This window comes from Prinia subflava, chromosome 1 (assembly GCF_021018805.1).
Source record: "Prinia subflava isolate CZ2003 ecotype Zambia chromosome 1, Cam_Psub_1.2, whole genome shotgun sequence".
Lineage (NCBI taxonomy): Eukaryota > Metazoa > Chordata > Aves > Passeriformes > Cisticolidae > Prinia > Prinia subflava.
In genome coordinates this window covers 66,406,167-66,421,479 of record NC_086247.1, presented here as the reverse complement: position 1 = coordinate 66,421,479, position 15,313 = coordinate 66,406,167, and the positions used below count along the sequence as shown (strand labels likewise).

Genomic DNA, 15,313 nt, shown 5'->3' with positions numbered 1-15,313 from the left:
AAACTGCTCAGTCACACGACTTTGCAGAGTGCTCTGGAACAGTGCAAGCTGAGCTTCATCTCATACACAAATTAACTGTTTACATAAAAAGCTGTGAAAACACATGCAAGCATGATCAAATACATTTTTCTAGCTCCCATGGTTCAAATACCAGGCCTATTTCTACTCCATTTAGCATTACTACAGGAGAAAGCAACAGCACAATTGTAAAATTTGTGATTTAAGAGAACTGAGGTCAAAGCCAATGTGTAGTAAGCAAAAGTACTTTTGAGTACAAGTTAATATATTCAATGATTAAGTTGGTAATTTTTTAGTTAGAGAATAAAGCTACTAATAAAACTACTAATATGCATGCTAATGGTTTACATTAGTTCTTTCTTCATTATTTACCCTATCCCTATGCATGAAATTGACCCTGGAGCAATGAACTTCTCAGACTGCTGTGTGATGATTGAATTGGTCAACACTGAAGTTAGATCTCCTATTTGAAAAGAATAAGGATCTTTTTTGTGTTCATCCAGTAGCATCTGAGCAGTTTATCTACATCAAGTCATTATTTTTAAATGTCAAGTTTCTACAACCAGCTCCTTGTTTGATCTAAATTAACACAAGCTCTTGTAACAAAGTCTGCACTACATTAAAAACTGCAGAAAGGAACCATAAAGCATGAGAGACTGTGAAAAATATTTTGTCTTAGGTATGTTTAACCTAAGTTTGGTTTTCAGCATTGCTAAAATATTTCAACCATCAGAAATGCATTGCCAGTGTCGGAGGGAGGTGACCTGCCTGCAGCAGTACTGCAGCTCTCTGAAAAACTTTGAGTAGCCCCTACATAGGGCATATATATGGTAAATATACAGGGGCTCCCTCTTTGGAAATAAGACTAAAATGGGATTTGCTGTGTCCTTCCAAGACACATGTACATCTAATGATTATGCAAGAGAAGCAAGAAATAAAAGTCCTTGTTTCAAAGGACGGAAATAAAAATATCACCAAGAAAACACCACTGGGTAGACAGGGGAAGAAAATTTTATAGCATGGACTTCAAAATGAAGCTATTAAAAATTTAAGCTGTCCTTGTCATTTCAGACAAAGTTCACTCTGCTATTTACTTTTTAAGTCAGAGTTTAAAGAAATTCAGTAGTCTTACATACAGCACCTTTATCAGATTCACTGAATCCATGTAAATGGGAGTTCTGTCAGAGATTTGCAAAAACGCTAGGCTCAATCATTGTGTGAGGGGTATCCAGTAGGTGAAATCTCAGTGGAGATGAGGCTGAATGCTTTAGACATTTTGCCATGGAAAGGAAAGGAAGGTCAAGCTCCAAAAGGCCAGGATGAAGACTCTCTCCGAGACGGCACATGACAGACAAGGCATCTTGTCTGGACACTCATACTGAGGGTTCAAATATGCCTGGACTGCCAGTAAGGGGCAGCTGCAGGACACGTAAATCCTAGATTACCTTTCATCTAGTTAGTAAAGTCATGGCAGCACTGATGATGTACTAGTACCAGCAGCAGCCTCAGCCATGCAAACCCACCTTGTCTCTATTTACTTGGGCAGGTAGCCCAAGGAAGCCTGATGAAAGGCAGCTTTGGCAAGCCTACAGGTACTGCAATTACATCTCTCAACACAGACTTAAGGGGATCTAAATTATGTAAGTGGTACAGAAGACTGAACTGGACTGAGTAGAGTGCAAGTAAAAGTAGGTGGACAACATTCACTTAAGGCTATCTTTATTTTTTTTTCTTCTATTAAGACGTATTTCCTTCCCCTACAGTAACCCACAACACTTCCTTAGCCATCCCTCACCTTTTCACACTCATTAAATAATGCATAGGTGCAGGTAAGCCACTCACCGCGGGGAAGCTGCACTGCTAAATGCCTGTGTGGTTGTACTTAGTACTGAATGAGGTCCAGACTTCACTCTTACCCCAAGCCTGCCACACCTCCCTTTACACCCTTCCTGTAAACCATGGGCATGCACACAAACATGTACTGACTAAACACACTCATTAGCCAGAGGTCATTAAGTTTTATATTCGGTTCCAAGCTTCTAATCGAAAGGTTAGTCAACAGCAGAAAGCTGAGGCTGCCACATCTGAGATTAGGCAAAGGTAAAGGAAAGCCAGGCTCCATAGCTACAGAAGGTCACACTTGTAAAACTAAACTGAAATGTTACTGATTCGTGAGAGACTGTGCACAAAAAAAATCTTTAATTGTTGCAGTTTTGAAAAGAAAGGTTATCAAGATTTTTCTTTTAATTTAGCTCACTGTAAAAAGTTTTTTATGATTGAGTTACATCCTATTAGAAAGTTCTTCAATAATTTGCAAGTACTACCTCTTTCAACTTTTGGATGATGTAACAAACCATACGACATCAAGCTGTAACAGAGCTACAGTTCATACTTAAAAATCAGAAATCCTACTCTCTAGACAGGTTCTCCATGTTATGCAGTATGACACATCATCTATGAATTCATATTTGCAGGTTTCATACCACAAACCCTTCAGAGCAGTAGTTTTTCTAGTATGTTTAATTTACTACATTACCCAAACAGTGAAGCACAGCTAGGCATCTACTTCATTTTTGACTAAATCTACAGAAAATTACCAACACAGATTTTTATTTTTTTTCTGTAAACAACTCCACTATTTATGAGGATTTTTTCCAAGACATTTCTTAGACTTCTCCTTTCCTTTAGTTAGTTAATATTTGAAGATACCATCTCATTAATATCATCTGCAGAGAATAAGGGGAAGGCTGTAACAGAACACATCCCAAGGTTATGCCGAAATGAGTCAGCTGAGTAGTTATGCTAGGAAAGACAGAGAACAGTCTGTGTGAGGTCTCAAGTCTACCTACACCAGTATCCCTCCAAAAGCAGCAAAGAATTCAGCAATTCCTTCTACAGACTCCTGACATAGACAATGTTCTAAAGAACTAATTTTGTCAGACTGACTGAAGCCATTCTGTATTTTGGGCTATATATACCACTAACAGGAATTTAAAAGCCAAGGTTTATCACTAGCAGTCATAATCAGCCATCATTTCAAACTCTGCCATATCCATATGATTTTACATTTCCTGATGGATTATCAGAAATTTATCTTTGTGATCTCTGAAGTACTTCCCTTCAAAGACAGGTAAAAAGGAAAAAGGCACAAAAAGGATCACCTTTTAACTGCAATCAGTGTTCTGTAGTACAAATCCCCTTCTTTTTTGCTTCTGGTAGAGTGTGACTTTTTTATTTTTAAAAAAATCACCAAAACACTACACACAACAAAATGAAGCCAAGGGTTGCACAGTTTTTTCAGTTTGTTTTTTTTTTTAATCTTGATTATAACATTCTTACTGTGTGTTCATGCAGAGAAGTCAACACCATGTGTAACACTATAGGACTTTCAGGATTTCTACTTATGAAACTGTAAAGTAAACCAACAGTTTTCAAAGATAACTCCAAGGAAGTAAAAACCCCACATTCTATTAAGAAACTATATCCACAGGGTTTTTCCAAATAATGCATATTTCTAAACTAAAAATAAAATCCAGACATTTTAGCATTTAAAGCTATTACAGTTAAATTGTTTTTGCAATCTACCAGTATTAAGGAAAAAAAAGGTACCTACTTATATGAATTTTCAACAAAAATGACAAATCTTAGCCAGAAAAAAAGCAGTTGAGACTACACTTTCTCTTGTGGCTCACCAAACTCAGCTCTTCACCTGAACTCTGCTAACAAACCACTATCTAATAAAAAAATATTATGACAGGTTATGATTGCACGTATTTACTAACCACAAGTCACATTAGATAAACATTTCAAAGTTGGGAAATAAAAATGTAATTTTTAAACAGGAGAAATACAATCAAGGGCAAAAGAACATTAAAAATGCCCCTCTTCATGGATAATTATAACTGAAACATGAAAACATATTACATACTTTTTAAAGCCACACAGAAGGAAAGAAAAATTTAGCTATAGCAACTACTTAGTTTTTTGGTGTTTTTTAACTAGACTTTTTCTTCCCTTCAGACTTGTTAAGACTCAGCAGTTCTGAGGCCGTGCAAAGTCTCACTTAGTAAGTATTCACTCCTGGTACACTACATACTATGCCTGTGTACATAGGCAAGTTTGGCACTTCAAAAGTAAAAGACTGACTTCACTCAGTCATGCACTATTGGCAAGTATTTACAGCTTTACAACTGTGCTTCACACCCTCACCACTGCCCTGGTAATTCAGCTAACTGATGCTCTCTCTGGGCAGAGAACAGCTCCCCAAACTGGGAGAGAACTGGTTTTGTTAGGTGTACAAGTGGGGACCAGCTGGAGATCAACTATTCTTAAATGAAAGTGCCCCTAAATCCCTCTACTCTACCCCTTGAAAGGCTAATGCAATACTCTGCTGTGCTCAACACTTCACTATGTGCATTCACTGGAGTAGAAGAGATCAGTTAAAATTATATGACCTTCAGTAGCTTATACCAAGAGCTGGAAAAGAGGCATTTGAGAGAGAAATCTGTATGAAGCAAGCACGTTAAGGAGTGTTCATGCTGCAAAATAAATTTTAAAAAATTATTAAAAAAAAATCAAACTCCCCAAAACCACAGAATCCATTAGTTGGAATCACGATTTTCTGTTTATTTACCTTCTTATTAAGCCAGTGCCACAGCTTGTCAGTGGCAGGGGGAGATGGAAGAAAAGGGAAAAAAAACACAACACAGTGGAAAATTATTGAAAAATGCACTAATAGGGAAAAAAAGCAATGAGAGGCAGGCAAAGTCATCCAAAGAATGAAAATGAAGTTGTTCTAGACACAAAGATAAATTGCAATAGGAAGAAAAGATCATAACAAATTCTAATGCAAGAACCTGGGTTTTACTATTAACATGCACTTTTGAAACAAAAAGGGATATAACAAATATGAACAACTTCAATGGTATTAACAGAGTTATCACCACAATCTGGGCAATTCAGTTTAATTATACTAAGAGCTACCATCAGATTTCAGAGCAAGACTTGTACTCTGAGAAGGGCATTTCAGCAAAACACCAAATCTAAACGTGAGCTACTTGTTTATAGCATTAACACTCTCATTCAGGCATTCAATTACTCCCATTCTGTGCATTTGAAAACACTCCTATTATGTCAATTATTGTTGAACAGATTTCATATGGTTTTTTGGTACCACATTCATATTAAAGCTTTCATATTCAATGGCCCAACATCAAATGCATAATTACATCTGATAAACACACAACAGCAAATTGTAGATCATATAAATGTACAGGTTTCATATAATTCTCCTTGCACTTCTCAACAGTCAATTTCTTCTTTCTGCACTGAAGTTATTCTTCTTTACTGATGCTCATCCACATGCAAAAGCATACTTGTTTTGGGACATAGTTTATGTAGGACTACACTCTTAATTCTAACCATTATTAATCAATTAGTAGCACAGTCACAACAATAAAGAGCTTTAATGTTGTTATTCATCTGTGCTAGAGATAAGATCATGTAAGTGAAGTTTGTTTCTCCCTGGAAACAAGACCATTGAATTCTCAGTAAATCTAGCATATTTGTCAATTGTCAGAATTACATTAACTCCCAATGGAAACAAAAGGTAAGAATATTTCAAACTTATAAAATCTAATCATGTTGATTAAGTTAGAAGCAGATTTACAAATAAACATGAACATTAGGAAACATGAAAATAAAATATGTCACATGTTTACTAGCTTTTGCTACTCATGGAAAGAGTCAGAGAAATCAATTACAAAGCTTCAAAGGCCTCAAACTGACACTGTAGAATTTGTTTCTATTTTGGGGTGTTTTTTGGGGGGGGCGGTGTTTTGTACTGTTTTTATTTCTATTTCTTTTTTGTCTTTTCTATTTTCTATTCCATTCTATCCATGGAATAATTTATCTGTAAAAAAAGGGGAAGTTGTTTTCTGATTCAATTACATACTTTTCATTTTACTTCTGCACTTCAAAATCTACTATTTGTACGTGAGGTTTGTTTTGGAAAAAATGTGGATCTCATGGCTGTATTGCTCTACTTTGTAATGACATATAAAATACAATAAGAGCCCTAAGATTTTGGCACAATGTGAAAGCAAGTCTTTGGTATTTTTCTATAATTTCAGCCTCAGGGAATTGGATGATAAATACAGTAAACAGGAAATAACATTATATATTCCAAAATAACAATATTTTTAATTAATGCTTAAGACAATACCTGGAAGCTCTACCTGCCTACTAGCTTACCAATACTGATCTTTAAGTAAATTCTACAAATGTAATCAACCTACATTTGAAAACAGGCTACAGCTTAATTCTAATCTTCAAGTCATTCAAAATTAATAAGTCTGTAGCCACTTTTCCAGTATTGTATTGGAAAACCATTCATCTAAGATCTTACATGTCTATGAAAGTATTTGCTATAATAATATAGATACAGACAGAGATTCTGCTCATTTTCAGTGCTTGGTTAAACTATGTGTTGAACTTGGTACCAGAAGAAAGAGAAGCTGACTTTATCCAAAATCCAAACACACTGACCAATCCACATATAAAATTCTAGTGCACTATACCTAGAAGAAGTATATAACAACTACATGATTCACTCAAGTACATCAGAAAGCATGTAAGATATTACTACATTGCAACAAGTAAAAGTCTAGTGCATGCAGCTGAGTCACTGCCAATGCTGCTAAACTCTCTCACAAATTTTATAATCAAACTGCAGTCATCATATTGTAAGACAACAGCCTTCTTTAAAATAAATTTAAAAAAAATCAGTAAAGAAAATTATTAATTCCCTACTGCTGATAAGAACACACATGATGCCCTATCTATTAGCTTTAGGATGTTTTGGTGGCTGACAACAGAAACCTCCCTACTCTCTCCTCCAGGGAGTCTCTCACACCTGAACTGCTGTCTGTTGACTCTCATGAGGCAAATGCACAGTCATGGACCAAAGAATACAGTAATGACATCCTACTTTCATAGTCCATATTTAAAGGAAACACATTCAGACAGAGACTGACCTACTGCCTAAAAAACCTGACCAGAGTTTCTCTTCATTTCAAATTTCTCTGCACCTCCAGGGTAACCAGGGGTGAATGTGAATTGTGAAAGAAGAGATTTTGTTGTTGTTTTTTTTTTAAACAGATATAATCAGTAAAGCTCAGATTTGCATATATAAGCAGTCTCGCCCATTTCTCACAATGGGTTATTTTCCAGACTATCTACACTAGCCTCCTAAAATTTGTTTGGGAAAAAGACATGCCACTCTAAGATATGTTCCTCATTCTCACTACATTTCACTCAAATCTGGAACTATATCCTAACTGGGCATACCATGTTTGCCAGCCCAAGTAGTACCACTAAGTATTTGTGTGAAACAGACCTTGTCAATAGCTTCTTGTACTTGGTGAAGAGCCTCAATACATCCTATGATGCTAAGATTCAGTTTCCAAATAACTTAGCATACCAACAAAAAACCTAAGCAGATCCAGTTCCCATGAAAATAAGCTAAAAACAAAATATTAAAAATTAAACTTCTAATTGCAAAGGAAACAATCCCTCAGTCTTTGCACGCACTCATAAAAGGTAAGCTGTAACAATTTATTCCCCAGATTTCTGTTTTGTGTTTGTGTATTTTTTACTTCCTCTTCAACAGTACCTACTAAAGCAAAAACATTCAGTAATCCAACTTAAAAAATCCTGCAAGGATGTAATTTTCACTCCTCTTGTTTACCAGTCCTTACAAAAAATGTAATTGCCATTAGTCTGTGGTATTGCTTCCCAGATTCTGAGATACCACGTATCCATCATCCTACAATACACAGAATAAGCACAGCCAGTAGACCTTAAAAGATATGGAAGTATTAGTGCCATCAGCATTGGAAGACTACATATAATCCCAGCCACCCATGATAAATGCTGGCTGAAACTGAATTAGAATAGGCACAAAAGAGGACAACAGAATCATGCAGATTATCAAGTGCCCTTCTTGTAATATCTGGGAAAGCTGAAACTGCTTTAATACACAGAACCCAGACTCGGGAGTAATACAGCTGTCCCCTAAAAAATGGAGCAGTGAAGGGAGATGGGGAAATGAGTTGGCCAACACTGTTCTTTTGCTTAGACAAAAACAACATGTAAATAAACTGACCTTAAGTACATTTAAGCTGAAGAGCGAGAGGTTCTGCTGCACATTAAAGCCCTACCTTCTTTAGGGAGAAAAGACTTGCTAGAATTAGGAAGGATACTGTATCACACAGTTATGCAATACAAGGATACCAAACTTGACAACTCATGAAACAACAATACATATGACGAGACATTGTGTCTGGAGAGTCTTCTTACTTACAGAACAAAATCTTTTTATGAAAAGCTTTGTATAATGTAAGCTTTTATCCCCATGTTAGTAATTTATATTACCTTTGGAAAACCCCTATATTGTGTTTATAGCTGTATTTTGAAAGGCTTTTCATTTTTCAAATTCTTCCTCAATGAACCCTGTGAAATCATTACTTTTTCCTAGAGCCATTTTAGTGCTTTTGTTGACCTTATGTCTTCAATTCCCCCATTAGATCCAGGCTTAAGCTCCTCCTCCTGTAGGAATTCAGAGCTATAAACTGCAAGACCAATCTGCCAAGGTACAGATGCTCTGACAAATGTACTTACAGGGTTCAGCTCTTCAGTTATAGAAGTCTTAAGATAAAGGTTTCTTCCAGAGCAGAGAATACTTCAACAACACAGGTATAGAAAGCACATTCTTACACAGAGTTATAGCTATTACAAACAAAATAATTTAGTTATGTCAAAACTTACAATCCTTAATGAAAAACTCTATAAATTTTCTGTAGCTTTTCAACTACACTATTTGCAATGCATTTTGCATGGGGAAGAAGGTAGGGGAACACAGAAGCCTTATTCTGTGGCATATCCCAAATACTTTGCCCTACATATTTCTTCACTTACAGAGGAAAGACTCATTTCTGGACCACCACTGCTGTGTGCAACAACTTTGCTTCCACACAGTACAGACAAATATGTCTGAACTAACTAGGGCCCTACTTACCAAACACAATGGTCTGCTTTTTAATTAAATTTTCACATAAGAAGTAGGACCATCTTATCCTTCAGACTAAAGCTCATTAGATTTAAATTCAAAATCTTTGTAACCAGGTAAGGTGATTAAACACCACGAGAACTTTGCCTTACTCAGATAAGAAATCTTATAAACCTGATTCAACACTTTAAAAGTGTTGTCAAGGTTTGCATGCAACCATTTAACAAATTTAAATGTGAGCTTAAGTATAAAAAGTGATAAAAGAGACATAATTTAAAATACACCATAAAACAGATAAAGTTTTACATGACAGACATTTATTCTGGAATTAAAGCATCCCAGAACATGGTGAACAGAGAATAAAACAAACTTGCAAGTTGCTTAAGGAAGTAAGCAGAAATACCTTACTGTCAAGCTTTAGCATAACACTTCCAAGTCCTCTGATGGGCCGTGGAGCAAGAGCCTCCTGACGTTCCTTCACAAAATTTTCAACAAGTTGCCACCAACTTTTGCAGTGCTTTGCCATGAAGTTCAAAACTCCAAAATGAACCACGAATTTTTTAAGTGCCCAAACTGCAACCACAAAAACAAAATTAAGTATCAGAGATTTCAGAGGAGCATGCAAGACTACTTATCTATGCTAAAGGAAAAGACTCTTGAGTTTTATTTCCCATTAAAAACTTCTGGAATTTCCAGTGTTTTTAGTACTAATCTCCTCACTGCCTTTGCAGCTGTGGAACTTAGATGACAGCACAAGAAAAGTGATTGCACACTACCCAATAATGCAGCTCACAGAATTGAACAAGGTCTGGGATAAGGAGGTGCCACTCCATGTTTCCAGTACAGTGGATTTCATGCAAATTCACACACATACCATGCCAAAAGACTCCACATAAAGTACCACAATCAGAACTTAACAGCACTTTACACGTAAAAGAAAATGTTCAGGCTAAATTCTTAAGTTTTAGGCCTTCTAAGTTGTTAAAGTGTATCTTTCCTTCAAGAACGGACACCACTTCATGCGGAATTTCACAATAAAGAAGTATCCATATAAATCTTCTTTTCAAATACTACTAATAGATTTTGCTTTAAACATTAAAAAAGCTATTTGAGATTAGCATTTTATCTTGGCAACACAGGACACTGAACTTCCTATCACTACATGTAACTTTACTTTTAATAGTTTTTTATTGTGACTATTCTCCAAACCAGATTCGTTACTTACTGTTGTACATGACCTCCACAACAGTTGGCAGTACACCACTTCATTATCAAAAATTCACATCGTGTTTCTACTTGGAGACGTGTAAAATGGCATACATAGCCAAAAAGTTTAACTTTTACTGCCTACAGGCATTTATCCAAGTTCCACAAGAGCCTATTTTCTGCAAGCCACATGTGTAATAGTTTATGTTCTTGTTTCCGAGAGCCAGTGCAACAATCTGCTGACATTTAGCTCAGCTCTGTTTAGTTTAGCTCTGGCACCACCATGTGGCAAACAGAGGACTTATTCTCTTGAAGAAACAGAATAATACAATAACATCCCTAATAAAATGAGTGGCAAACATACAGAAAAGGAGAAAATACAGTGCAAGTGCCAGTACTGAACTTAAAGGCTGAGGTTTCTTATGACGAAATGCAGCTCATGGTCACAACACAAACTGCTGCTCAGCAAAGCCAGGCAGGCTTGCATTTTACACAGTGAACAACATACCCCAAATGGCTTCCTAATCTTCCACTATTATTTAAGAACAAGTGTTTACACAGTATCTTCTAAAATAAATGACTGTACACTCATTGCCAAGGAGGTGCTACAGTCAATCAAACAGCTGTAATTATATACAAAAAGAGACAAGAAAGGAAAAGCTGAAGGACTGCTATTAAAAAAACAGTGAGCAAAACAAGAAAATGTCTGCACAGTAACAAGTTCCAAACATCTGTAGGAAGGAGAAATTTACCTCAAGACAATTAAAAATAATTAAAAAAGGATACAGCAGAACAAGGAAGTAAATGAAAAGATCTTAAAGAGAGACAATACCAGGATTTCCAGCCTCGAATCACTGAACAAAATGCTGAAAGTGTTCCACAAGGTGGTTCATTACTTAGCTTTTCAATTCACAGCAGTTCTTTCACCTTTTCATTTTATGGTATAATTATGGTATCATTTTCCCACCCTCTACATTAAGCAATTTCAAAAGACCATTTCATTCCAACTGAAGTACAAACGCATTCAAGGAAAAATGTTAATGGTACCAAGATGTTTCTAATAATCTAAATGCTACTTTATATGAGCCCTCTTTACCAATATAAGGAACTCTAGTGAAATTAACACAGTTCTATTTAAGGTTTTGAGAAGGTTTGGGGTTTTTTTAACATACTAGAAGCATCTTCCTTCAGGTCTCAGAAGTGCCTCAAGTTACTATTAGTCTCTTTAAACTTGAAGCATTGCAAGGAAACTTGCTTTATTAGCCTTCCTATTTACCTAGTATTTTTACTATTTCTGGTAGTATTCTCTAGTAGTATCCCTAGTAGTATTTTTACTATTACCTCTCTTAGAGCCACGAGATTATCATCACTCACCTTCTGACATTTAATGTAATCCACTGTTCTAAATTTGGCTCTGTTCATCATTATAGTGCCTGCGTGTAATATTTTTCTGATGATTCAGTTACATGCCACGAAAAAGGACTTCATGGCCCAGTGTCACTGCTAAGGCAACAAGTCACAAATATTCCCAGAAGTAATTTCTCTTTTGGTATGAGCTTATTGTTTGGGTAGTTATTTTCAACCTAATGACTGCCAGGAGCAGTATTCATCTGTTTCATTTATTGACGTGCACTTTAATCTAGACCTGTGTGGCTCAAGCTTAAAACCATTCACTGCTAACTGCAGAACTGCTGCTTCCCTTTTTCCTCACACAGAGGTGCTTCTGAACAGTGGTTAAGTTACTCCCTGGATTTTCAATTAACAAGCCACATAGCCCTGCTTCTAATAACTCTTAAAATTTATTTTCCTATCCCTTTTTCACTTGTGATTGCCATCTCCCATGATCCCCAGACACCAAAACTGGGAAGTTCCTTCTGTAGTAACCACTCTAGAATGAACCAAAGGCCAAACCCCTCTCTGCTCTTACCCTGCATTCAGCTATTTAAATGTCTTGCCATCACATTACCCTTTAGCTGTTGCTACAGTGCCACAGCCAAAGGCGCAGCTGCTCTTTTTTCCATGCCTCGGAGTTCACAGCCCTTCAAATCTCTAAGCATGACTCCAAGCCACAATTTCCACGTGGTTTACAGTAGCTTTGTGTACCGTGCAGATCCCAAGGTTTTGGCAGCAGGGTGACCTTTGGGCTGGCCTCCATGGGAAGAGACCAGGGGTTTCCTTGTGCCAGACACAGCTCCAGGTGGCCCCAGAACAGATCCATCCCTGGGCACGGCTGAACCCATCAGGCATGGGTGTGGTGCTTCAGTGGAAATGTATCTAAGGAAGGGCAGAAACCCCTGGGAAGGGGAAAAGGAAGGAACACCCAAAAAGTGACTAGAGAGGAAAAAGGAACAGAGGGATGAAGAGAGGTAATGAAAAGGCCAGGGAAGCAGAAGTGCTCTGCAGTGGAGCAGACACCACTCATGGGGACCATGGCCTACAGAGGATCCATGCTGCAGCAGGTACACCTCCTGAAGGGACTGTGGCCCAGGGATAAGGAAAATCCCAAGATCATACCTCCCTGAAGGGAATGCAGCTCCCTTTTATGGATCCCTTATTACAGATAAGCCCATTATAAAACACTGGAAGAATAATTGGTTTTGAGAGTATTTGGCCACTAGCTGGGGCCAACCCACCACACTTGGTAAAAAGGAAACAGCTACATTCAAGTGTTAAATGCATTTTAAAATTATGAAAACTAGAATTTTAACTGAAGTTTAGAGAAAATCCAAGCAAACTAGCAAACTCACTTTGTTTACAGTAGGGGGCTGGGAAGAAATGCCTTGCAATTCATAGTAGCTCACACATACTCCTAGAATTCTCATCTTTCCTTTTCATTCCCCAAAAGAGTAGAGGAGAATGTGGCATCCAGTTTTTAAAGAATGTCTTTCGATAGCTATCACAACTACTCCAATTCTTGCCTGATATATAGGAGAACAGATGCATGTAGATATGAAGGAACAAAACTAATTAACCTCAGAGCTAAAACTGGAACCAAATTTGTCTCATGACTTGTCCACAGAGCCTAGCAACCCACTTTTAACAGAAATACAAAGTTTAACATGAGCTCTACTTCACTACTGAATAACAGCTAAATGTTCTTCATTTTAGAGGTGCAAAAATATGAAAGAATTGACATCAGGAGGAAGAAAAACTAACTGGTCTAAACCAGAAGTATTCTTACAATGTAATGTATGGCACTATATTATTTCAGGTAACTACAATAGTCAGTAGACAAAGCAATTTAACAGAGTTGTCCACTACGTGGTAATAGACAGTGCACATCATTCCTCCTTTTTGAAGCTACAGTTCATCTTGTCTTAACAAGACTTGAAAAAGTTTTTAAATAAAACTCATACAAGCCTACAAGCCTTTCTTCCTATTTTATTTAACGTGATGCCAAACATTTCTAGTAATTGGATTATTACCTGCAAAAGGCACTGGCAACAGCTGCACAATCCAAAAATTTAGCCAGATCTGAACAATGACAATGGCCCACACAAGAATAACAAAGTAAATATCACTAGTTTTCTTTTTTCTAAGAAAAGATCCAATCTCAGGTCTTTGTCTGTTCCCAGAAGATGTTGAAGAGGAGGAGCTGAAAGATGATGAAGCTCGAGGAGGTGGAGGCTGATCACCTTCTGCTGTTGCTCCTAAAACAAACACAGGCAAACAAAGGCAAATTATTACATTAAAATTCACCACAAAAGAGAATATCTTTCCTATTCCCAAATGACTTTTTTTTCTTGGAAGGTGGGGTGAAGGAAGGGACAGCAGAAGCAGCAGAAGGCTGTGTTTTTGGTGTTTGCTTTGGGGTTGGTTTTCTTCTTTTAATTTCTCTAAAAGACTGAGGCAGCCTTGGCACTGATCTGCATTTTGAAAAGCTAGAACAAGGCTGTATCAACTCTCCCACATCCTGCACCACCATGCCAAGCAGTACTGAGAGGAGGAGAGATAAAAAGTTGCTACAGCTTCTAAGAGGGCTCCTGTCACTATAGGTAAATTACAAGCCAAATGTTTTATCAAAGAACCATAAAATAAAAATTAAAATATAATTAATTAAATTATATATATATATAATTTTAAATATAATTTAAAAATAGAAAATTAACTTCTAGAAGCAATCTGAAGTCTTAAAATAAATCTTTCACTTCCCTTTACTTCAAGTATTGAGAATTGAGAATCTTAGATTTGATCAAAGCTCATTTAAACAGAACAAAAAATATGGAGTATACATTGAAGAGAAATCTTGTCTCTTACAACTGTCTCAGTACTACTTTTCCAGATCACTCACAATACAAACACAACAGCACTCACACTGTCATCCTAAATTTCTTGCTGTGTAAGAAATATTAGTAACACCAAGCACAAATTAGTGGATAACAAATTTTGTCAGTCTCTCACTGATAAGTTAGCAAACAAGATATTAAATTCAAAAATGTAAACTGATGTGTTAAAGACCCTATGCATAAACAGCAGTCTTTTCATGCAAAAATATGTCCACATTAAAAGTACTGGATGCAGATGGAAATTTATGTATTTATTTAATTAATCTTTCAGTTGCTGGATGACACCAAATCCATCTTCAGCCACTCTATGTAAAAATCTCTCCCTGAGTACACCAGCATTAATTTTACTGAGGCTCTGTGCTGTTGCCAAAATGCACACATTTCCCACACATCACTACTTGAGAAAAGTCTGCAGCCACAGTGGAGGAATGCACACACAGGAAAACCTGAGAAGTTACTCTGTGCTGAAGCATAAAAGGGAATTTAATATGCTGGTACATACCACACACCTGGTAAATCATGAACACAACTCTTTCACTGGACTTGTGTCACAGACACATCTTCTCCCATGAAGAAAAACTGCCTAAAAACCGTACTACAACATACTACATGCACAGCAGTCCAACAACTCATGTTCCACACGTGTTTTTAGCTGGAATGTGTCACAAAAGCCATTTCTAGCCTTAAGCATGACAGCTAAAATGTTCAAAAAGGCAAGACTCATTTGTCATACAGT

At 36.8% G+C, this 15,313-nt stretch overlaps 1 protein-coding gene across 2 annotated transcripts in view; it reads right to left on the bottom strand.

Moving 5' to 3' along the window:
* TMEM245 (transmembrane protein 245) overlaps nt 1-15,313 on the bottom strand; it is a 73,210-nt gene that overhangs the window by 41,660 nt on the left and 16,237 nt on the right. Inside the window, exons 5-7 of one of the 2 annotated variants that reach the window (XM_063398961.1) lie at nt 13,717-13,941; nt 9,489-9,658; nt 4,652-4,675 (exon numbers count right to left, since the gene is read on the bottom strand). In XM_063398961.1, the coding sequence (XP_063255031.1) occupies nt 4,652-4,675; nt 9,489-9,658; nt 13,717-13,941 (419 nt within the window). The remainder of the gene's footprint in view (nt 1-4,651; nt 4,676-9,488; nt 9,659-13,716; nt 13,942-15,313) is intronic. The other variant, XM_063398970.1, reaches the window with a different exon arrangement.